Source organism: Salvelinus fontinalis, chromosome 20, assembly GCF_029448725.1.
Source record: "Salvelinus fontinalis isolate EN_2023a chromosome 20, ASM2944872v1, whole genome shotgun sequence".
In the NCBI taxonomy this organism is placed as follows: Eukaryota; Metazoa; Chordata; class Actinopteri; order Salmoniformes; family Salmonidae; genus Salvelinus; species Salvelinus fontinalis.
Window position 1 is genome coordinate 14,886,655 of NC_074684.1, and position 19,922 is coordinate 14,906,576.

Consider the following 19,922-nt stretch of genomic DNA (forward strand, 5'->3'; position numbering starts at 1 on the left):
TGGAGAGGAAATTACGTTTTTCCATTATGGTTGCCTGACATGCAAAAGTTCAACTCAGTGTTTCCCCTAGGATTTTTTTCAGCGGTGGTGGCAAAGTTAGCGGGTGGTGGCTGTGGCCAATGGCGTGGATTTAGAGGGCCTGCTATTAGCCGCAGAGATAGCATTTAGCTTTTTTAAAGCATATTTTCACCAATTCTACACATTTTGTCATGGGGCCGAGAGAAAAATTCTTCCTGACTGTCTAGTTATACTTTTGGTGATTGTTAGTTTTCAAAGATTATCTCATAAAAAAATACACTGAGTGTACAAAACATTAGGAATCGCTTCATAATACCGAGTTGCACCCCCTTTTGCCCTCAAAACATCCTCAATTCATCGGGGCATGGACTCTGCAAGGTGTCGAAAGCGTTCCACACGGATGCTGGCCCATGTTGACCCCAATGCTCACCACAGTTGTGTCAAGTTGGCTGAATGTCCTTTGGGTGGTGGACCAATCTCAATACACACGGGAAACTGTTGAGCGTGAAAAGAACTGCAACGCTGCTGGGTTTGACACACTCAAACCGGTGCACATGGCACCTATTACTATACCCTGTTCAAAAGCACTTACATATTTTGTCTTGCCTATTTACCCTCTGAATGGCACACACACAATCCATGTCTCAATTGCCTGGTCAGTGGAAAGAGCATGTTTTGTACAATTACTGTATATTGCACCATTATCTTTTCTACATAATTCATATCTTGCTTTAGTCGTTTAAGTTAACACTGAAAATGTTCTAGCATCCAAAAATTATTTTCAAATAAAAATAATAATATTCCAGTATTTAAAAAATATTTTTTTTGCAGTGGCGCGAATGCATATAGGGGAAACACTGATTTAACTTCAAAGCAAACCAGCAGACATACAGTTACCAATGTATAAATATAGCATCAGTCTCTGTGACACATTATGCTTGCTTAATTTCCCTTAAAAATAAAAAGTAGCAAATCTTTTAAAGGGACAATTCAAGATTTTGGCAATTAAACCTTTTTCTACTTACTTAGAGTCAGATGAACTCATGGATACCATTTGTATGTCTCTGCATGCAGTTTGAAGGAAGTTTAAGGCCGTTTCTGGAATTTGCAATATCTCCAGAAATTAAACTGCATACAGAGCAGAGGATGTGAGTGGAGCGAGTAGCGGAGCGTGCGTAATTTCGCAGGAGCATATTTAAAAAATGCTCAGGTACCACTCATCCACAAGTTCTGGGCATGTTCTGCCCAGCATTTTGTATTTCCTTTATCACTGTTCTTATAATAAGACATATTCTATTGTATTTATTAAGCCTACCCTACCACTAATGAGCAGAGATGTTGATATGACTCAACTAAGAAATAGGTCACACAACCTGTGTAATTGATAGCAAGAAAAGGAATGAGCACATGCAGCAGCATCAGAGATATTTAGATGTTTAAATCGGCTATTATAAAAAATAAAAAAAATAAGAGTATAAGTTTGGAACAGTGTTAAAGAAAGTTGTCTATCAACTGTAAAATGTGAGCACAACAGAGCCATAGTTACAGCTGATCATCAATAGATTAGAGAAAAAGCAAGCCTACGACATGTTGCTGAAATGCTGAAGCTTCTTACGATAGCCTACTTCAAAACCAAATGGTACATAGTTACAAAAGTAGATGGGGGTGTTTGCTAAATGAGCTTTTGTTTTTTCTGTGACCGCTGAGTGATTTTGTTTTTACGGAGTGGGGAAATGACATTGAGTGCTGGTGTGGTGCGCAAATACTACTTTGTGAGCGATTTCCAAATGCTCAACTCTGCTCACATACTCGGATGCAGAGACATAAAAATGGTATCCATGAGTTGACTGGGTAAAAAAAAATGGCTTAATTGCCAACATCTTGAAATATCACTTAGAGAAAAAAAGTGTTTGACAAACTTGCCGTTCTTGTGCAAATAAAATGGATGACTATGTCAAACATATGCATGCAGAACAAGGTATTAAGGTAGCCTACTCCACACTAAGGCAAAGGAATGACACACTAGTGCATTCATTGTCTTAATAAGAAGTATAGGACAAGACACAGCCAAACACTTCTGATCAACCTGTCAGACATTCTAATTTGTTTGTTCTAAGGTTGGCATATGTGTTATGTGAGGCAAGAATGTATTTTTGCTCCAGGAGGTGCCGATTCAAACGTCTAGGGGAACTTGATTTATTTTGTATTTTATCTGAAATAATAACTTGCATTGATCAGGGAAGGGTTCTAAAATTGCAAAAATTTAATTAATGTGAAAAAGTATATAAATACAGGGCACATCAAGATATTCACCTAGAGTTGTGTCACCTTTTAGTAATAAATTGTGTTTGCTATTCAGTGAAAAAGCAAATAATTATTGCTCAAAATATTAGATCATTAATAAGGACATTTTAAAACTAGGCCCAACTTCACCGAAAAATGTGAAGGCCCACTATTAAAAGAGTAATGCAACTATTTGTTTATGCTTGCTGTTATTTATTAAATCGCTTAAAGCAATCTCTGGCCTAATATAAAGTGCTTTCTGAACCCACTCAGACCCATTGACTTTTTCCACATTTTGTTACATCCTTATTATAAAATGGATTATATAAATCAAAATCCTCAGCAATCTACACACAATACCCCATAATGACAAAGCGAAAACAGATTTAGAAATTTTAGCAAATTCGTTAAAGATAAAAAACTGATATCACATTTACATTAGTAGTTAGTGTCATTTTACTCAGTACTTTGTTGAAGCACCTTTGGCAGAGATTACAGCCTTGAGTCTTCTTGGGTATGACGCAACAAGCTTGGCACACCTGTATGTGGGGAGTTTCTCCCATGCTTCTCTGCAGATAATCTCAATTTCTGTCAGGTAGGAACGGGAGCGTTGCTGCACAGCTATTTTCAGGTCCCTCCAGAGATGTTCGATCCGGTTCAAGTCCGGGCTCTGGCCGGCCACTGAATGACATTCAGAGACTTGTCCAGAAGCCACTCCTGCATTGTCTTGGCTGTGTGCTTAGGGTCGTTGTCCTGTTGGAAGGTGAACCTTCGCCCCAGTCTGAGGCCCTGAGCGCTCTGGGGCAGGTTTTCATTAAGGAGCTCTCTGTACTTTCCACCGTTCATCTTTGCCTCGATCCTGACTAGTCTCCCTGCCCCTGAAAAACATCCCCACAGCATGATGCTGCCACCACCATGCTTCACCGTAGGGATGGTGCCATGTTTCCTCCAGATGTGACGATTGGCATTCAGGCCAAAGAGTTGGTTTCATCAGACTAGAGAATCTTGTTTCTCATGGTCTCAGAGTCCTTAGGTGCCTTTTGGCAAACTCCAAGCGGATGTCATTGGTGGAGTGCTGCAAAGATGGTTGTCCTTCTGGAAGGTTCTCCCATCTCCACAGAGGAACTCTAGAGCTCTGTCAGAGTGACCATCGGGTTCTTGGTCCCTGACTAAAGCCCTTCTCCCCCGATTGTTCAGTTTGGCCGGGTGGCCAGCTCTAGGAAGAGTCTTGGTGGTTCCAAACTTATACCATTAAATAATGATGGAGGCCACTGTGTTCTTGGGTACCTTCAATGCTGCAGACATTTTTTGGTACCCTTTACCAGATCTTTGCCTCGACACAATCCTGTCTCGGAGCTCTACAGACAATTTCTTTAACATCATGGCTTGGTTTTTGCTCTGACATGCACTGTCAAATGTGGGACCTTATATAGACAGGTGTGTGCTTTTCCAAATCATGTACCATTAATTGGATTTACCACAGGTGGGCTGCAAGGATGATCAATGGAAACAGGATGCACCTGAGCTCAATTTCGAGTCTCATAGCAAAGGGTCTGAATACTAAGATATTTGAGTTTTTCATTTTTTTATGAATTTGCAAACATTTCTAAAAACCTTGTTTTCTCTTTGTCATTATGGGGTATTATGTGTAGATTTTTAAAATCAATTTTAGAATAAGGCTGTAACGTAACAAAATGTGGAAAAACTCAAGAGGTCTGAATACTCTCCGAAGGCACTGTATACTCCACACTTATCCAAACTGCATTCGGACAATTAATTTAGAATAAAAGGCACATGCTTTTAAATGGAATTACTGGAGACTGAAAACAAAATTGTATACAAAAGTATTTGAGCAAATGTATGGCCATCAGAGGGCAGATATTAAAAGAGGGAGTTAAAAAGTTCATAGCTACATACATGTATGCCTGAGTTCAACAGCACTTTGCCCGAAGATAGTCAAAAATGGCAAAACTACATAGTAAGAAAAAGCTAGCTCCAAATTATGTTTTTGTAAGCATTTTCTTCTGGGAGTTTATTTTTAATTGACCTTCCTCAAATGACATGCTATGATTTATAACGGCTAAAATTAAGACTTCAGAATAGATAGCCACAGGGAAAACCATACAGAACAATATCTGATTTCAAGAATTTCCCTGCCATCGAGTAGCCGTGCAGCTTTTAAAATAGCTGAGACACGCCTTTGGCGCATGAGAATGCGTACGCCACTTTTTGCAAATACCCTGTGTAATTAAATAGCTGTACAGAGACTTTTGAATATGTGCTAGAGGGGGAAAACATGTGAATGCATGCATCCATAATGACATCCAGCATTACATTTATTATGAGGACAGTAACTAAGGTGGGGATGTTTGTAAAACATTCTTACATCTTAAAACCTAAGTTTAGCCTACTGTCAGTATTTAATGTTTTAATTGTGTTAAATTGAACACAGTATAGGTGTCACAGAAGTTCAGTGATGCAGGCCCTATTATTGTTAAAGGATAAGGTCACTTTTGTTTTTTTCACCAAATCTTTTTGGATGTAAATGACATGTTATAGAAGTACCCTGACACTTTTTTTTTTGCAATTTCACTTGGTTTTAAGAAACTTACGCCACCAGCGATATAATTCCTCATGCTCATTCAGCAATTGCAGGGGTATGTTTAAAACATGAACAAAGGCTCCCACACCTAACAACTTGGTTTTTAAAATGATATGAGCAAAAAGTATTCCACTTTATTTGGAATGGCAAGCCAGACAAAATTAAACAGGCCTATTTATATAATGAATATTCGGAGGGCAGAAATTGTTAAATATTAAAGCATTGGACCTCTCACTAAAGGCTTCAGTCATACAAAAACTATTCTTAAATCCGGACTGGTTCTCTAGCAGATTAGTAAGAAATAGTTCACCCAGAGTTCAATAACAGACTTTTTCCCTTCTTTCACATTACAACCTCTCACTTTCGGTAATTTGAAAATGAAATCATCTCCAAAATATCACTATTTTTAAAACAAGCAATATAAAGCTGGTTGAAATTTCAGCTTAATCCACCAGAAAAAAAACAGACCAAATATTAGAACAAATATTATGGTTCAACTCATATGTACACTTATTTTTTATTTTTTTTACATTCGGGGGGAAAAAAATATATGAAACTTTAATCTTTGTAAATTATATAATAAATAGGACTGGTGTAGTTGTCACACATGCAGTTAACAAACAATATATGGAAATGTCTGCTCTATCCAAAATGACAAACAACTGATTGCAGCATTACCGCAAAAATGGAGGAGACAAGTGGGAAAGGGGAGAAGGTAAGAAACTTGTCTGTCAGTCCTGCATTAAAGAACAAAATATGCTAAAGACAATTCTGATAAATAAAAAAGTATATCAGTTTCATTTATGGACCAAAAAATGGACAGCTGCGCCATACAAGTTGCAAAATTGCTTGGAGATTTTCAATGTACCGATTCTATGGCACATGGTCTATGAACTGATACACAAAATGACACCAGATTACACCAGTATAATAATGTAATAATTTTGTAAATTATTATACAACAATTTTGCAACCAATAGAATGTTATATGTATGGGGGATACACAAATCCCAGCTCTGCAGATTTTGCTGCGAAGTCAGAATCATTAGATTACTTGTTTTGGTACTGCCCATATGCAGCTTGTTTTTGGTTGCAGGATCAGGAATGGCTGAAAAATTGCAACATTTAATTGGAGCCAACTCTGCAAGTAGCACTGCTGGGTGTTTGAAAATTCATAGTCAACAGTCATTTCTCTTTGCTTATTTGAGCTGTTCTTACCATAATATGGTATTTTACCAAATAGGGCTATCTACTGTACACCACCCCTACCTTGTCACAACACACCTGATTGACTCAATCGCATGTCATGCCGCTACAACTGCTGAACAAACATGAGGATCGCTGGTGGGGCATGTTTCTCAAAACCCTTTTTTTTTTTTTTTTAAGTGTCTCAGCGCTTTTTTAACATTAACGTACATCCAGAACACAGATTTGGTAATAAAAAAAAAGTGAACCTTTCTTCATGTATGTAGTAATATAACCTGCCCAGTAGATGGCATGGTTTACACATATTCAAAGCACAGGTAATCTAGATTCTTAACATTTTTATATGTAGATCAGAACGGTCCTTTCCTACCTATTTCAGAAACACTGGCCAAAAAAATCTGTTGGATTTATATGATCCTGGATTTCAAAATAAGGGATTACAGAATCCGTATCATTCTGATCAAGATGAAATGTTTTGTAAAACCAGGTCCAGAAGATACAATATTGAGCTTGCTTCATTGGAAAAGCTGTGAGAAAAAATACATTTTGACAAAGAATACGATTTTATTTTATATATATGTATATATGTTAGGCATTCTAAAGTTAAAATTTGCTACATTTCCCTTGAGGACATTTTAAGTCCAGGATAAACCATATTAAAAAGTATGTTGCCTATAAAGACACTCAAGTGCCTTCACACTTAAAATTGGGGTTCTGTGAGTACTTTTATATTTAGTTTCTGTTTTGGTAAGTAATAAGTACTACCATAAGTTTACGCAACAACAATAGGTGTCTCGCTCTTTTGAAATGTGTAACATAACTCATTTCTTTTTAGATGCTCCACCTTCTACCCTGCTCTGCAGGTACTTATCCAGCTCTGCCTGTCTCTTCACAGCTTCTTGCGAGATCTTGGGAGCACCAGGGAAACACACCAGCACCACACTCATGTTGTCCCGGCTTCCCTGTTCAGAGAGGAGAGTTGAGCAGAGAAGAAATGCAAGTTATGCATTTTGCTATAAAACATGCTTTTGTAAAAACTGAAATTATGCTTATTTGAGTGGATTTACATAGACATACTGTATGTAGCGTGAACAAAATCACAAGACGTCTCTTGAATGCCTTCAATTGACCCTTCCCAAAGCCCCCCCAGAATTTTGGGCAACCAATCGTAGCGCTCTAATGGATAGCAACGACTGACACCTCAGACAAGCTCACATTTGAATGTCATGAAAGCCAGTGAGGGCTATGGCAAAAAAAAAAAAATCAGAAGAAAATTTACATTTCAATTGCTAAATAATTGAACAGTGCACCAGGAGTACTAGCTACTGTGATTCTTGAAAAGCAGAGCCTGTTGGGAGTATTTTTTTCAAAACCCAAAATTATACATTTGTTACATTATTTGCTAGCTCACCTGGTTAGATGGTCTCATTGACAACAACATGTTGATACGCTAGTTAGCTAGCCACTTAATATAACTTGTTTTCTCAAAATGTTAACAATGTTATGAATACAACTCCCATCTGCTATCGTCATCACAATACGATTTGAGAGCACAAGTTAGCTCCAAAAGTGGTTATAGCTTTGACTGAATGCTGACAGTGAATTAAAAAGCCATTGCAAATTTAGCCAATCAGTGGCTAGTTACACTACAAACATAATTTTAACAAGTTCCCATGAAGCAACTTTAATGACAGTCCACCACAACATACCAAAGAGTTTCTTGATTAGCAAGGGGTAGTCTGCGTTTAATTTCTTTGTGGATTAGAAACACAGTTTCACCAGTGCTTGAATGGGGAATTGGGTTCCTGTGAAAATGTCTGAGGTTGCAAGGGGGGCGGGCCTTAGCGAAGGGTCAATTAGTAACTCTAGAATGTAATAAATTCAAGGCATATATTAAATATACAGCACATTACATTTTCTAACAGTTCATTCAAAACTTCAGTCAAACACCAAGCCAATGTTTTTAAATTGGATTTGTGTGGGGAGGAGTGCACATTTAAATGAGAAAGGACATAGAATTGGGATTGAAAGCGGGGTTAACGCGCCTACTCTTGCAACAAATGCCATGGGATCTTTAGTGAAGACTGGAGGGCCCGCCAACGCTACTTCCAACAGCATTGGGTCCTGTCCTAGGATTGACCAGGCCCAACACTGCTTAGCTTTAGAGGCAAGAAAGCAGTGGGATGCAGGGTGGTATGGCTGCTGGACATCTAATTTGATATCTGATAAAAAACGTATTGAAATTGAAGCTGGCAAACACTTGAATTTATCTTGATAGCTTTGTGAGGTACCACTAACTATCTGTGCTTGACTGTCTGGCTAATTTACAATCATTATTTAACTGAGCCATTTACACTGAACAAAAATATAAACGCAACATGTAAAGTGTTGGTCCCATGTTTCATGAGGTGAAATTAAAGATTCCGGAAATATTCCATATGCACAAAAAGCGTGTTTCTCTCAAATGTTATGCACAAATTTGTCTACATCCCTGTTAGTGAGCATTTCTTTGCCAATATAATCCATCCACCTGACAGGTGTGGCATATCAAGAAGCTGATTAAAACGTATGATTACACATGTCATTACACATGTGCATCTTGTGCTAGGGACAATAAAAGGCCACTCTAAAATGTGCAGTTTTATCACACAACACAATGCCACAGATGTCTCAAGTGGAGAGTGCAATTGGCATGGTGACTGCAGGAATGTCCACCAAAGCTGTTGCCAGAGAATTGAATGTTAATTTCCCTACCATAAGCCACCTCCAACATTGTTTTAGAGAATTTAGCAATACGTCCAGCCGGCCTCACAACCGCAGACCAGGTGTGTGGGTGAGCGGTTTGATGATGTCAACGTTGTGAACAGTGTGCCCCATGGTGGAGGTGGGGTTATGGTATGGGCAGGCATAAGCTATGGACAACGAACACAATTGCATTTTATCAATGGCAATTTGAATGCACTGTGACAAGATCCTGAGGCCCATTGTGAGGACGATTTTTTAGATGCATATCTGTATTCCCAGTCATGTGAAATCCATAGATTAGGGCCTAATAAATGTATTTCAATTGACTGATTTCCTTATATGAACTTTAACTCAGTAAAATCTTTGAAATTGTTGCATGTTGCGTTTATATTTTTGCTCAGTATACTAAAAAACAATAGTCTGCAACAAATCACAAAGTCGGTTTGTAGTCGAGTCACTAAACCTCGAGTCGAGTCCCAAGTGCCCTGTGCTCGAGTCACGAGTCCCTTTGTCTAAGTCCGAGTCGAGTCCAAGTCTTAGTCACCAATGTTTGAGTCATGAGTCCAGTCAAGAGTCCCTATGGCTGAAGTCCAGTCCCAGTGCTCGAGTCCTGGTCCAAGTGCTCAAGTCTGAGTGACTTGGTCTGAGTTTTGAATTTCGACGTGGTTCCGATCTCTTCTATTTTTCTGTTACATATTTGACATTGCGCCACAATCTTTGCACCATCGGTTGAAAAACTTTTGAAAGCTAAACTAATGATTTGGCGTGCTTTAGACATATTTGGCATTTTGGTTACTGCTGTTTTTTTGCTTGCTCGTACTGCCGTGTTGCTGTCTCGATGCTCGTCTGTTGCTAGATTCGCGCCTCTATTGATTTGGCTCGGATTTGGTATAAGAAATCTGCCAGAACTTACTAGTATCGGGCTGGCGGGAAGATTTTCATGAAAGCATTGAAGTAACTCAAATATTTTTCTCCTGTTGGCCAATGGTCATAATTGCCTGCAATATGCAATAGCTTATGAAACAAATACGTCCTTCATACACAGGCTCACACACATTTTATTTTTTATATAATGTTCAATAGTTATGTCAAATCAATAATGATGTTTTGAAGGGATGAATGGTCTCTAAACAGATTTGGCTATCGCTCCTGTTAGATTTACCAGATTACTATTTACAATAATTCTAACATGCTATCAGCTACTTTTTTGTAATTGGCAACTGATATTTGTGTATGTTTTTTTAATGCAGAGGGAAAACTAACAGGAGTCCTGTCAGAAACTGGCTATGGTCTGCAGGTGGGAAATTGGGAGGGTAGAGCGAGACAACAAATTCAAAGACAGCCTACTTTTCTATACGGGAGAGAGAGAGACAGACTGTTGTTTTACTATTAAACTCAGTACTATTGTTTTCAATTACGTAAAACAGTTTGTATTTCTTAACCAGGCACAGATAAATAGTAGGCTGGTGGTTGCGGGGAAGCAAAAGAGTCGCTTGCGCGATGTGTAGCTTTTGATCGAAGGCGGAGCGAAGCCTGCCTGTCTGCAAACACACATTGCTTGCTTGCCCCACAGCTCACCAGCTGATGTGGGCTGTGTGTGGCGCATCCTTCCCACTGCTAGAGAACAGAACCCTCACTCCACCCAGAAGTGCTAATACTCTGCTTATCATAGCAGCCTATCCAGTTCAAGTGCAAATACAAGTGACAAGAAATCATAAAAATCCAGGAAAACTCCTGGACTCAAGTTGGCCCATAGTGTTCCATCTCTGGGAAATATGCTGTAGTAGCCAATTCAACAGCAAAGCACACTATTCAAATCTCCTCTCCATTGTAAAATCTTATCTAGCTGACCTTACCTTGTATAAACATGTGTCAACAATCTCATTGCACACTCTCTCCAAGTCCTCTGTCACCTCTAGACGTAAACGCACAAAGTCACATAGCTCCTCATTGGCCATCACGTCCCAGATACCATCACACGCCAACACAACAAACTCGTCCTCCGCCTCAGATCTTTCAATCTCATACACCTCTGGCTCAGGCGACACAAGCTGCTCTGTGGGGCCCTTGCCATGTACACATTTATAGTCAAAGTCACCAAGGGCCCGAGACACAGCTAGTGATCCATTAACACGTTGAATCATGACAGAGCCACCGGCATTCTGGATGCGCTCCTTTTCCAATGGATTGCTGGGCTTGTGATCCAGCGTAAAGAAATGGACGCGGCCTCCCCTGCTGAGGAGTGCCCGTGAGTCGCCACAATTGATGAAGTACATGTGGCGAGGTGAGATCATGACTCCCACTGCAGTAGAGCCGCTGCGGTCCGCACCATGCTTACGCTCCGAGATAGCTCGCATCTGCTCATCAATCTGCAGGAAGCCAGTGCGAATGCCACTCTTCACACTCTCCACAGATGGCTCTGGTCCATGCCTGTCCAGAATTGCCCTGCCCTCTTCTCCACCTCCTGGTCCTGCACCCCCACCCCTGAAATCTGGGTTGCTGGTGATGTGCTCTAGCAAGTGCTCGCAGCAGTAGCGGGCCACCTGAGAGCCAGCATGGCCGTCATACACGGCAAAAAAGGACCAGGGGTTGAGGCCATGGGGCAGGCCAATGACAGCCGTGTGTGTATCCTCCATCTCTACCCGCCAGCCCTGCATGCTGCTCAGGCCATAGCGTAGGCCATTTCCTTCTCCGTGGGCATTGAACTTCTCCATCTTTGGCTTGTCCAAAAATGCCCCCATCTCTTTTTTGGGTAGCTTTATCCTATAAAATGACAAGAAAAATGTGTTAATCAGTTAAGTTGCCTTTGCAGAACAATCAAAAAAATGTAAGTGATCATGTTTGTAACTATTTCTTTCCTATAACTGTCTAGGCCAGAAGACAGATTTACTTTTGTGGTAGCACAAACATGATTTCTTCTTTGCCTAAAAGGCAATTACTGCTGAGCAAAAATTTGTTAGAAAACATCTAACGATTAACTTGCAGTAAACTAAAGCAGGTAATAGTTTTGATGTGTGCACAATGTTTAATGCACAGCACAATCACATTCTTCTCTTATTACTGACAGCGGTCTGTAAATCAAACATTCAATTGAACACTGTCATTCCACGTTCACGTAGTCTGATTAAACAGGCTGTAATACAAAATTACTTGGTACAGTATATACAGCCTGAAACTAATGCCTGCAAAATCATATAAAATGTTCCTTACAAGCCAGAATGTTGAATAAAATTACATTTAAACCTACTCTTCTGGTTGTCTTTGCGGTTTGTCCTTCAACTGCCCAAAATTTTTTACAAAATATTCACAGGAAAGTATTGTATAGTTTTATATTGGATAATTGTTTTCCTCTCGCCAATAGATATTGAACCAAGAATGCCATGACAATGGTATATTCTGAATCAGGGGAGGCTGGAGAACAATCCACAATTATTATTTATTTTTTTGAAGATTGAAAAGGGTTGATTGTTCTCCATCCTCTCCTGATTCAGAATATACAATTTTCATTGTCTTGTCATGCTTGGTTCAAAGGCTATTAATTATAGAACCAAATATCAAACATTAAACTTTCTCTCATCAATAGCTAGTGAATCAAGCATGTCATGGCAATGAAAATTGTATATTCTGAATCTCTTCATATTTATACATTTTTTAAATAAAAAAGTCTGGATTGTTCGCCATCCTCCCGATTCAGAATATACCTTTTTCATTATCATGGCATGCATGGTTCAATAGTTATAGATGGGTTAGCTGACAACATCACAAAAATTATGTGTGCGCTTCCAAAGGGCAGAAGTCAGCATGTTGTGATTCTGGATGGCCAGATTGTTAGCAAGAATGACAAGAAACTGCCATGTTGGGAATCGTAAAATTTGTTTAACCATTATTTAACTAGGCAAGTCAGTTAAGAACAAATTCTTATGACGGCCTACACCGGCCAAACCTGGACGACGCTGGGTCAATTGTGCGCCGCTCTATAGGACTCCCAGTCATGGCCGGTTGTGATATAGCCTGGATTCGAACCAGGGTGTCTGTAGTGACGCCTCTAGCACCGAGATGCAGTGCCTTAGATTGCTGCGCCACTCGGCTTGTTTAATCTTGTTATTGATAGCATAGTCTTGTTTTGAGGTGTTTTGACTGATTTCAGCGTCAATGCAAATATGGCAAAAAAATCGCTAGCTAGCTAAAACCTATAACGATGTACACTACATGACCAAAAGTATGTGGACAGCTGCTCGCCGAACATCGCATTTCAAAATCATGGGCATTAATATTGAGTTGGTCCCTCCTTTGCTGCTATAACAGCATCCACTCTTCTGGGAAGGCTTTCCACTAGGTGTTGGAACATTGCTGCGGGGACTTGCTTCCATTCAGCAGCTTCCATTCAGCAACAAGAGCATCAGTGAGATCGGGCACTGATGTTGGGCAATTAGACCTGGTTCGCAGCCGGTGTTCCAATTCATCCCAAAGGCGTTCGATGGGGATGAGGTCAGGGAACTGCGCAGGCCAGTCTAGTTCTTCCACACCGATCTCGACAAACCATTTCTGCATGGACCTTACTTTGTGCACAGGGGCATTGTCATGCTGAAACAGGAAAGGGCCTTCCCCAAACTGTGCCACAAAGTTGGAAGTACAGAGTAGTCAAGAATGTCATTGTATGCTGTAGCGTTAAGATTTCCCTTCATGGGAACTAAGGGGCCTAGAGGGAACCATGAAAAACTGCCACAGACCATTATTCCTCCTCAACCAAATTTTAGTTGGCACTATGCATTGAGGCAGATAGAGTTCTCCTGGCATCCACCAAACCCAGATTCACCTGTCGGACTACCAGATGGTGAGGCATGATTCACTACTCCAGAGTCCAATGGCGACGACCTTTACAATACTACAGCCAACGCTTGGCATAGTGCATGGTGATCTTAGGCTTGTGTGCGTCTGCTTGGCCATGGAAAACAATTTCATGAAGCTCCCGACTAACAGTTATTGTGCCGACGTTGCTTCCAAATGCATTTTGGTGAATGTTGCAACCGAGGACAGACGAGTTTAACGCGTTACGCGTTTCAAAACGCAACCGGTCCCATTCTGTGAGTTTGTGTGGCATAACACTAAGCCATTGTTGCTCCTAGACGTTTCCACTTCACAATAACAGCACTTACAGTTGACCAGGCCAGCTCTAGCAGGGCATAAATGACAAACTTGACAAACTGACTTGTTGGAAAGGTTGCATCCTATTATAGTGCCAAGTTGAAAGTCACTGAGCTCCTGTAAGGCCATTCTACTAATGTTTGTCTTTGGAGATTGCATGGCTGTCTGCTTGATTTTATACACCTGTCAGCAATGGGTTTGGCTGAAATAGCCGAATCCTTTAATTTGAAGGGGTGTCCACATAGTTTTGTATATATAGTGTATTTGCTCATTGTGCAAATGTATTTATGTTTTCAATAAACATTGGAGACTAAATAAAGCTTACAAGTTGTCAACAATCTAAGCCAACCCCATCTGTTTTTCCCCTTAGTTGCCAAAGGCTCAGTTTTGTTGCTAAACAACCAACAGGTCTATTGACGAGAGAAAACATGCTAACTTTACCTGGGTGCTGAACCAACCATATACCTACTGGCTTTCTAAACAATACGTTCCAGTAGATATGTTGTCTCAATTTTCAAGCATCTGAAGGACAAACTGCACAGACCATTGGTAGAGAAAGTTTAAACGTAATTGTATTCAAAATTCTGGCTTGTAAGGGACATTAACACGATTTTGCAGGCATACGTTTCAGGCTGTGTATAACTGTGTATAACAGCCTGTTTAATCAGACTACGTTCACAGCATCCTGAATGCACCGCTAGATAGGTGGAGAGGTTGATGGGTGGGATATATGGATAAAAACGCGTTAGAAATGTTTATGGATGTCAGGTTTGAGGGGTTAATGGATGGATAGAGATTGGAGGGGTATGCTTGATGGATGACAAAGCTTCAGTGTACAGTTTAATAAGTAACTAGTTATGATATTAAAACCGAATATCAGAATATAGGCCTAGCATACACCTAGAGGAGTGTTCTTGATGAAACAAACATACTGATGATGTAATGCACAGCTTTAAATCAAGTTAAGAGTAACGTAGTTAGCGAACGTTAGCTAGCTAATGTTGCTCTCATGACTTTTAATTTATTGATACTTAAATATATCAACAGTAATGCTTATTACTGTACCTAGCTTTGAGACAATTTCGGATGCATTTTGCCCCACTGCTTAGTAGCTCGCTAGCTACATTTGACTCTTGCATGGAAATATTACATCACAAGCTCTGTTTTGTCACAACGCCCCTAGCTAGCTCTAGTTAGCCGGTTTAGCAAATTAGTAACCTTACGTCGTAAGGTAGAGCTAGCAAGCTACCTTGGTTGGCATGCAACAACAGAGATGCTGCGTAACGCTAACTAAAATGAACTAGCTACTTACCAAATCCTCTAGAACCTATAGCTATAACGTTAGTGAACTCTGGCAGGTAAACAAACTGCTAACTTATTGGTTAAAAAGCTAGCTAAAGTAGAATCTGAAAAAACAGATAGTAGTGGAATAGTGTGAATGAAACGCCGACGTCAGTGCCTTGACCACCGCCAAGTGAGTAGCTTTAGCGATGAGGAGCAATAGGCGGTTCGTCTTCAAAATAAAAGTCCCAAATTGAACCCAATGACGTATAACCCATTTTCTTACGTCAGATAGCTGCACTGAGAAGGCTTATGACTAATTTTGTTACATCTTTTTTGGCACTGTATTCGTTTAAGAAAACTGTGTCAAGACATCAGTTGATTTATAATTTAACACATTTATGAAGATCTTACACTTTTGTGGAGAGATGTACTGCTTGGATTCTTTACCTACGATAGAAATAAGCTGAAACATTTTTATGTAATTAATTTCATTATTCTTTTGGCCAAATTTCATATTCACAAATGTAAATTTACAAACAAAAAAACACATTTTAAACTGTATTTTAAGACAATTAAATACTCTACTAACAAAAAAGCTGTTAGAATTATAAGGTTCTCGTGTAATGTGATATTGTGGTCTAAGGCACTGCATCACAGTGCTAGCTGTGCCACCAGAGACTCTGGGTTCGAGCCCAGGCTCTGTCGCGACCGGGAGGTCCATGGGGCGACGCACAATTGGCCTAGCGTCGTCCGGGTTAGGGAGGGTTTGGCCGGTAGGGATATCCTTGTCTCATCGCGCACTAGCGACTCCTGTGGCGGGCCGGGCGCAGTGCGTGCTGACCAGGTCGCTAGGTGTACAATGTTTCCTCCGACACATTGGTGCGGCTGGCTTCCGGGTTGGATGCGCGCTGTGTTAAGAAGCAGTGCGGCTTGGTTGGGTTGTGTTTCGGAGGACGCATGGCTCTCGACCTTTGTCTCTCCCGAGCCCGTACGGGAGTTGTAGCGAAGAGACAAGACAGTAACTACTAACAATTGGATACCACGAAATTGGGGAGAAAAAGGGGAAAAAAAAATATCAATAAAATAAAGAATTTGGGAAAATTGACAAGTGGATGCATCGACCTCACACTGTTCACTTCCTGAATTGCCCCCAACCCCACTCCAGACCATGAGACATCCCGAAAATTGGTCTTCTCACGAAAATGTCTGTCGAGTCCGAATTGTTTGGGCTACAAACTAATACCCCACTATGAAAAAAATAAGTGTTAAACAAATCAAAATACATATAATATTTTAGATTCTTCAAAGTAGCCACCCTTTGCCTTGATGACAGCGTTGCATACTTTTGGCATTCTCTCAGACAGTTTCACCTGGAATGCTTTTCCAACCGTCTTGAAAGAGTTCCCACATATGCTGAGCACTTGTTGGCCTCTTTTCCTTCACTCTGCGGTCCAACTCATCCCAAACAATCTCAATTGTGTTAAGGTCGGGTGACTGTGGAGGCCAGGTCATCTGATGCAGCACTCCATCACACTCCCTCTTGGTCAAATAGCCCTTACACAGCCTGGAGGTGTGTTGGATCATTGTCTTGTTGAAAAACAAATGATAGTCCCACTAAGCGCAAATCATATGGGATGGCGTAATGCTACGGAATGCTGTGGTAGCCATCTTGGTTAAGTGGGCCTTGAATTCTAAATAAATTACAGACAGTGTCACCAGCAAAGCACCCCCACACTATCACACCTCCTCCTCCATGCTTCACAGTGGAAACCATACACGCAGAGATCATCCGTTCACCTACTCTGCGTCTCACAAAGACACAGCGGTTGGAACCAAAAATCAAAAATCAACATTTTTACTCATCAGACCAAAGGACAGATTTCCACCGGTATAATTTCCATTGCTCGTGTTTCTTGACCCAGGCAAGTCTCTTTTTCTTAGAAGTGATTTCTTTGCAGCAATTCGACCATGAAGGCCTGATTCACGCAGTCTCCTATGAACAGTTGACGTTGAGATGTGTCTATTAATTGAACTCTTTGAAGCATTTATTTGAGGTGCAATTTCTGAGGCTGGTAACTGTAATGAACTTATCCTCTGCAGCAGAGGTAACTCTGGGTCTTCCTTTACTGTGGCGATCCTCATGAGAAGCAGTTTCATCACAGCGCTTGATGGTTTTTGGGACTGTACTTGAAGAAACTTTCAAAGTTCTTGACATTTTCCAGATGGACTGACCTTCATGTCTTAACGTAATGATGTACTGTCATTTCTCTTTGCTTATTTGAGCTGTTCTTGCCATAATATGGACTTGGTCTTTTACCAAATAGGGCTATCTTCTGTATACCACCCCTACCTTGTAACAACACAACTCATTGGCTCAAACGCATTAAGATGGAAAGAAATTCCACAAATGTACTTTTAACAAGGGACACCTGTCAATTGAAATGCATTCCAGGTGATTACCTCATAAAGCTGGTTGAGAGAATGCCAAGATTGTGCAAAGCTGTCATCAAGACAAAGGGTGGCTACTTTGAAGAATCTCATATATAGAATATATTTTGATTTGTTTAACACTTTTTTGGTTACTGCATGATTCCATATGTGTTATTTTGTAGTCTTCACTATTATTCTACAATGTAGAAAATAGTAAAAAATAAAGAAAAACCCTTGAATGAGTAGGTGTGTCCAAACTTTTGACTGGTACTGTACATGTTATGTACATGTAGGTAGGGGTATAAGTGTCTAGGCAATCAGGATAGATAAACAGAGTAGCCGCATCGTATGTGAAGGGTGTGTTTGTGTGTGCGTGTGTTTGTGTGTGAATGGTGGAGTGTGAGTGTAGTATTTATGAGTGTGTGGGTAGAGTCCAGTGAGTGTACATAGAGCCAGTGCAAGAGAAGTGCAAAAAAAAAGGGGAGTCAATGAAAATAGTCTGGGTAGCCATTTGATTAACTGTTCAGCAGTCTTATGGCTTGGGGTTAGAAGTTGTTCAGGAGCCTTTTGGTCCCAGACTTGGCTCTCCGGTACCGCTTGCCGTCCGGCAGCAGAGAGAACAGTCTATGACTTGGGTGTCTTGAGTCTTTGACAATTTATAGGGCCTTCCTCTGACACCCCCTGGTATAGAGGTCCTGGATGGCAGGAAGCTCGGCCCAGTGCACACTACCCTCTGTAGCACATTACCATCGGATGCCAAGCAGTTACCATTCCAAACTGCAATGCAGGCAGTCAAGATGATCTCAATGGTGCAGCTGTATAACTCTGAGGATCTGGGGCCCCATGCCAAATCTTTTCAGCCTCCTGAGGGGGAAGAGGCGTTGTCGTGCCCTCTTCACAACTGTATTGGTGTGTTTGGACTATGATAGGTCCTTAATGACGTGGACACCGAGGAACTTGAAGCTCTCGACCCGCTCCACTACAGCCCCGTCCATGTGAATGGGGGAGTGCTCGGCCCTCCATTTCCTGTAAGTCGTCCTTCTGTGTAGACTATTTTTAAACAGACCGTTATCAGACAAGCGCAGACAATTATTTCAGACCCCTCCTATTTGTATTTATTAGGGATCCCCATTAGCTGCTGCTACTCTTCCCGGGGTCCAAACACATTTAGGCACTTACATCACACATAAAACAAAACATAAAACAGTACATCATATAACATTATTACGTCACTACATACTGTATCTACAATGTATCTACAATACAACATGTATAATACCACCATACTTGTGTAGAGTGCTTGTGCTGGCATGTGTGCGTATGCGTGATTGTGTGTGTGTAACCGCCGTCTGAAGAAGAGGGCCAAAGCGCAGCGTGGTAAGTGTTCATGATTTATTAATCAAACTGAACACTGAATAACAAAAACAACAAAGAGAACGAACGAAACCGAAACAGTTCTGTCTGGTGCAGACACAAAACAGAAAACAGCTACCCACAAAACACAGGTGGGAAAAGGCTACCTAAGTATGGTTCTCAATCAGAGACAACGATAGACAGCTGCCTCTGATTGAGAACCACACCTGGCCAAACACACAGAAATAGAAAACATAGAACACAAAACATAGAACGCCCACCCCAACTCACGCCCTGACCAAACCAAAATAGAGACATAAAAAGGATCTCTAAGGTCAGGGAGTGACAGTGTGTGCATGTGTGTGTGTCTCTTCACAGTCCGCATTGTTCCATAAGGTGTAGTTTTATCAGGGTTTTTTTTTCTTCAGATTTTACTGTTTGCTTGAGTTACTTGATGTGGAATAGAGTCCCATGTAGTCATAGCTCTGTGTAGCACTGTGCGTTTCCCAGAGTCTGTCTGAACTTGGGGACTGTGAAGAGATCTCTTGAGGCATGTCTTGTGGGGTATGCATGGATGTCTTAGCTGTGTGCCAATAAACAGACAGCTCAGTGCTTTCAACATGTCAATACTTCTCACAAAGACAAGTAGTGATGCAGTCAATCTCTCTTCTAATTTGAGCCAAGAGAGATTGACATGCATGTCATTGATGTTAACTATTTGATTTGGAATTTTAAGGCCCCTTGAAGAATCAAAAAAATATATACAAAAACTATTTTTGGCCTTACTGCTATTAGCCAATACAACAAATAGTCCCCCCCAAATAAATCTAAAGGAAGTTTGTTCTGAAGTGTCTGT

General features: G+C 40.7%; 1 protein-coding gene across 1 annotated transcript; it reads right to left on the minus strand.

Moving 5' to 3' along the window:
* Positions 1–5,389: 5,389 nt before the first annotated feature.
* Positions 5,390–15,511, minus strand: ppm1ab (protein phosphatase, Mg2+/Mn2+ dependent, 1Ab). Its single transcript, XM_055872496.1, has 3 exons — positions 15,312–15,511; positions 10,711–11,617; positions 5,390–7,071 (listed from the first exon to the last, which is right to left on the minus strand). Exons 2-3 carry the CDS (start codon positions 11,593–11,595, stop codon positions 6,931–6,933), a joined length of 1,026 nt encoding a protein of 341 aa, XP_055728471.1. The 5' UTR covers positions 11,596–11,617; positions 15,312–15,511; the 3' UTR covers positions 5,390–6,930.
* Between the last annotated feature and the right edge of the window lie 4,411 nt (positions 15,512–19,922).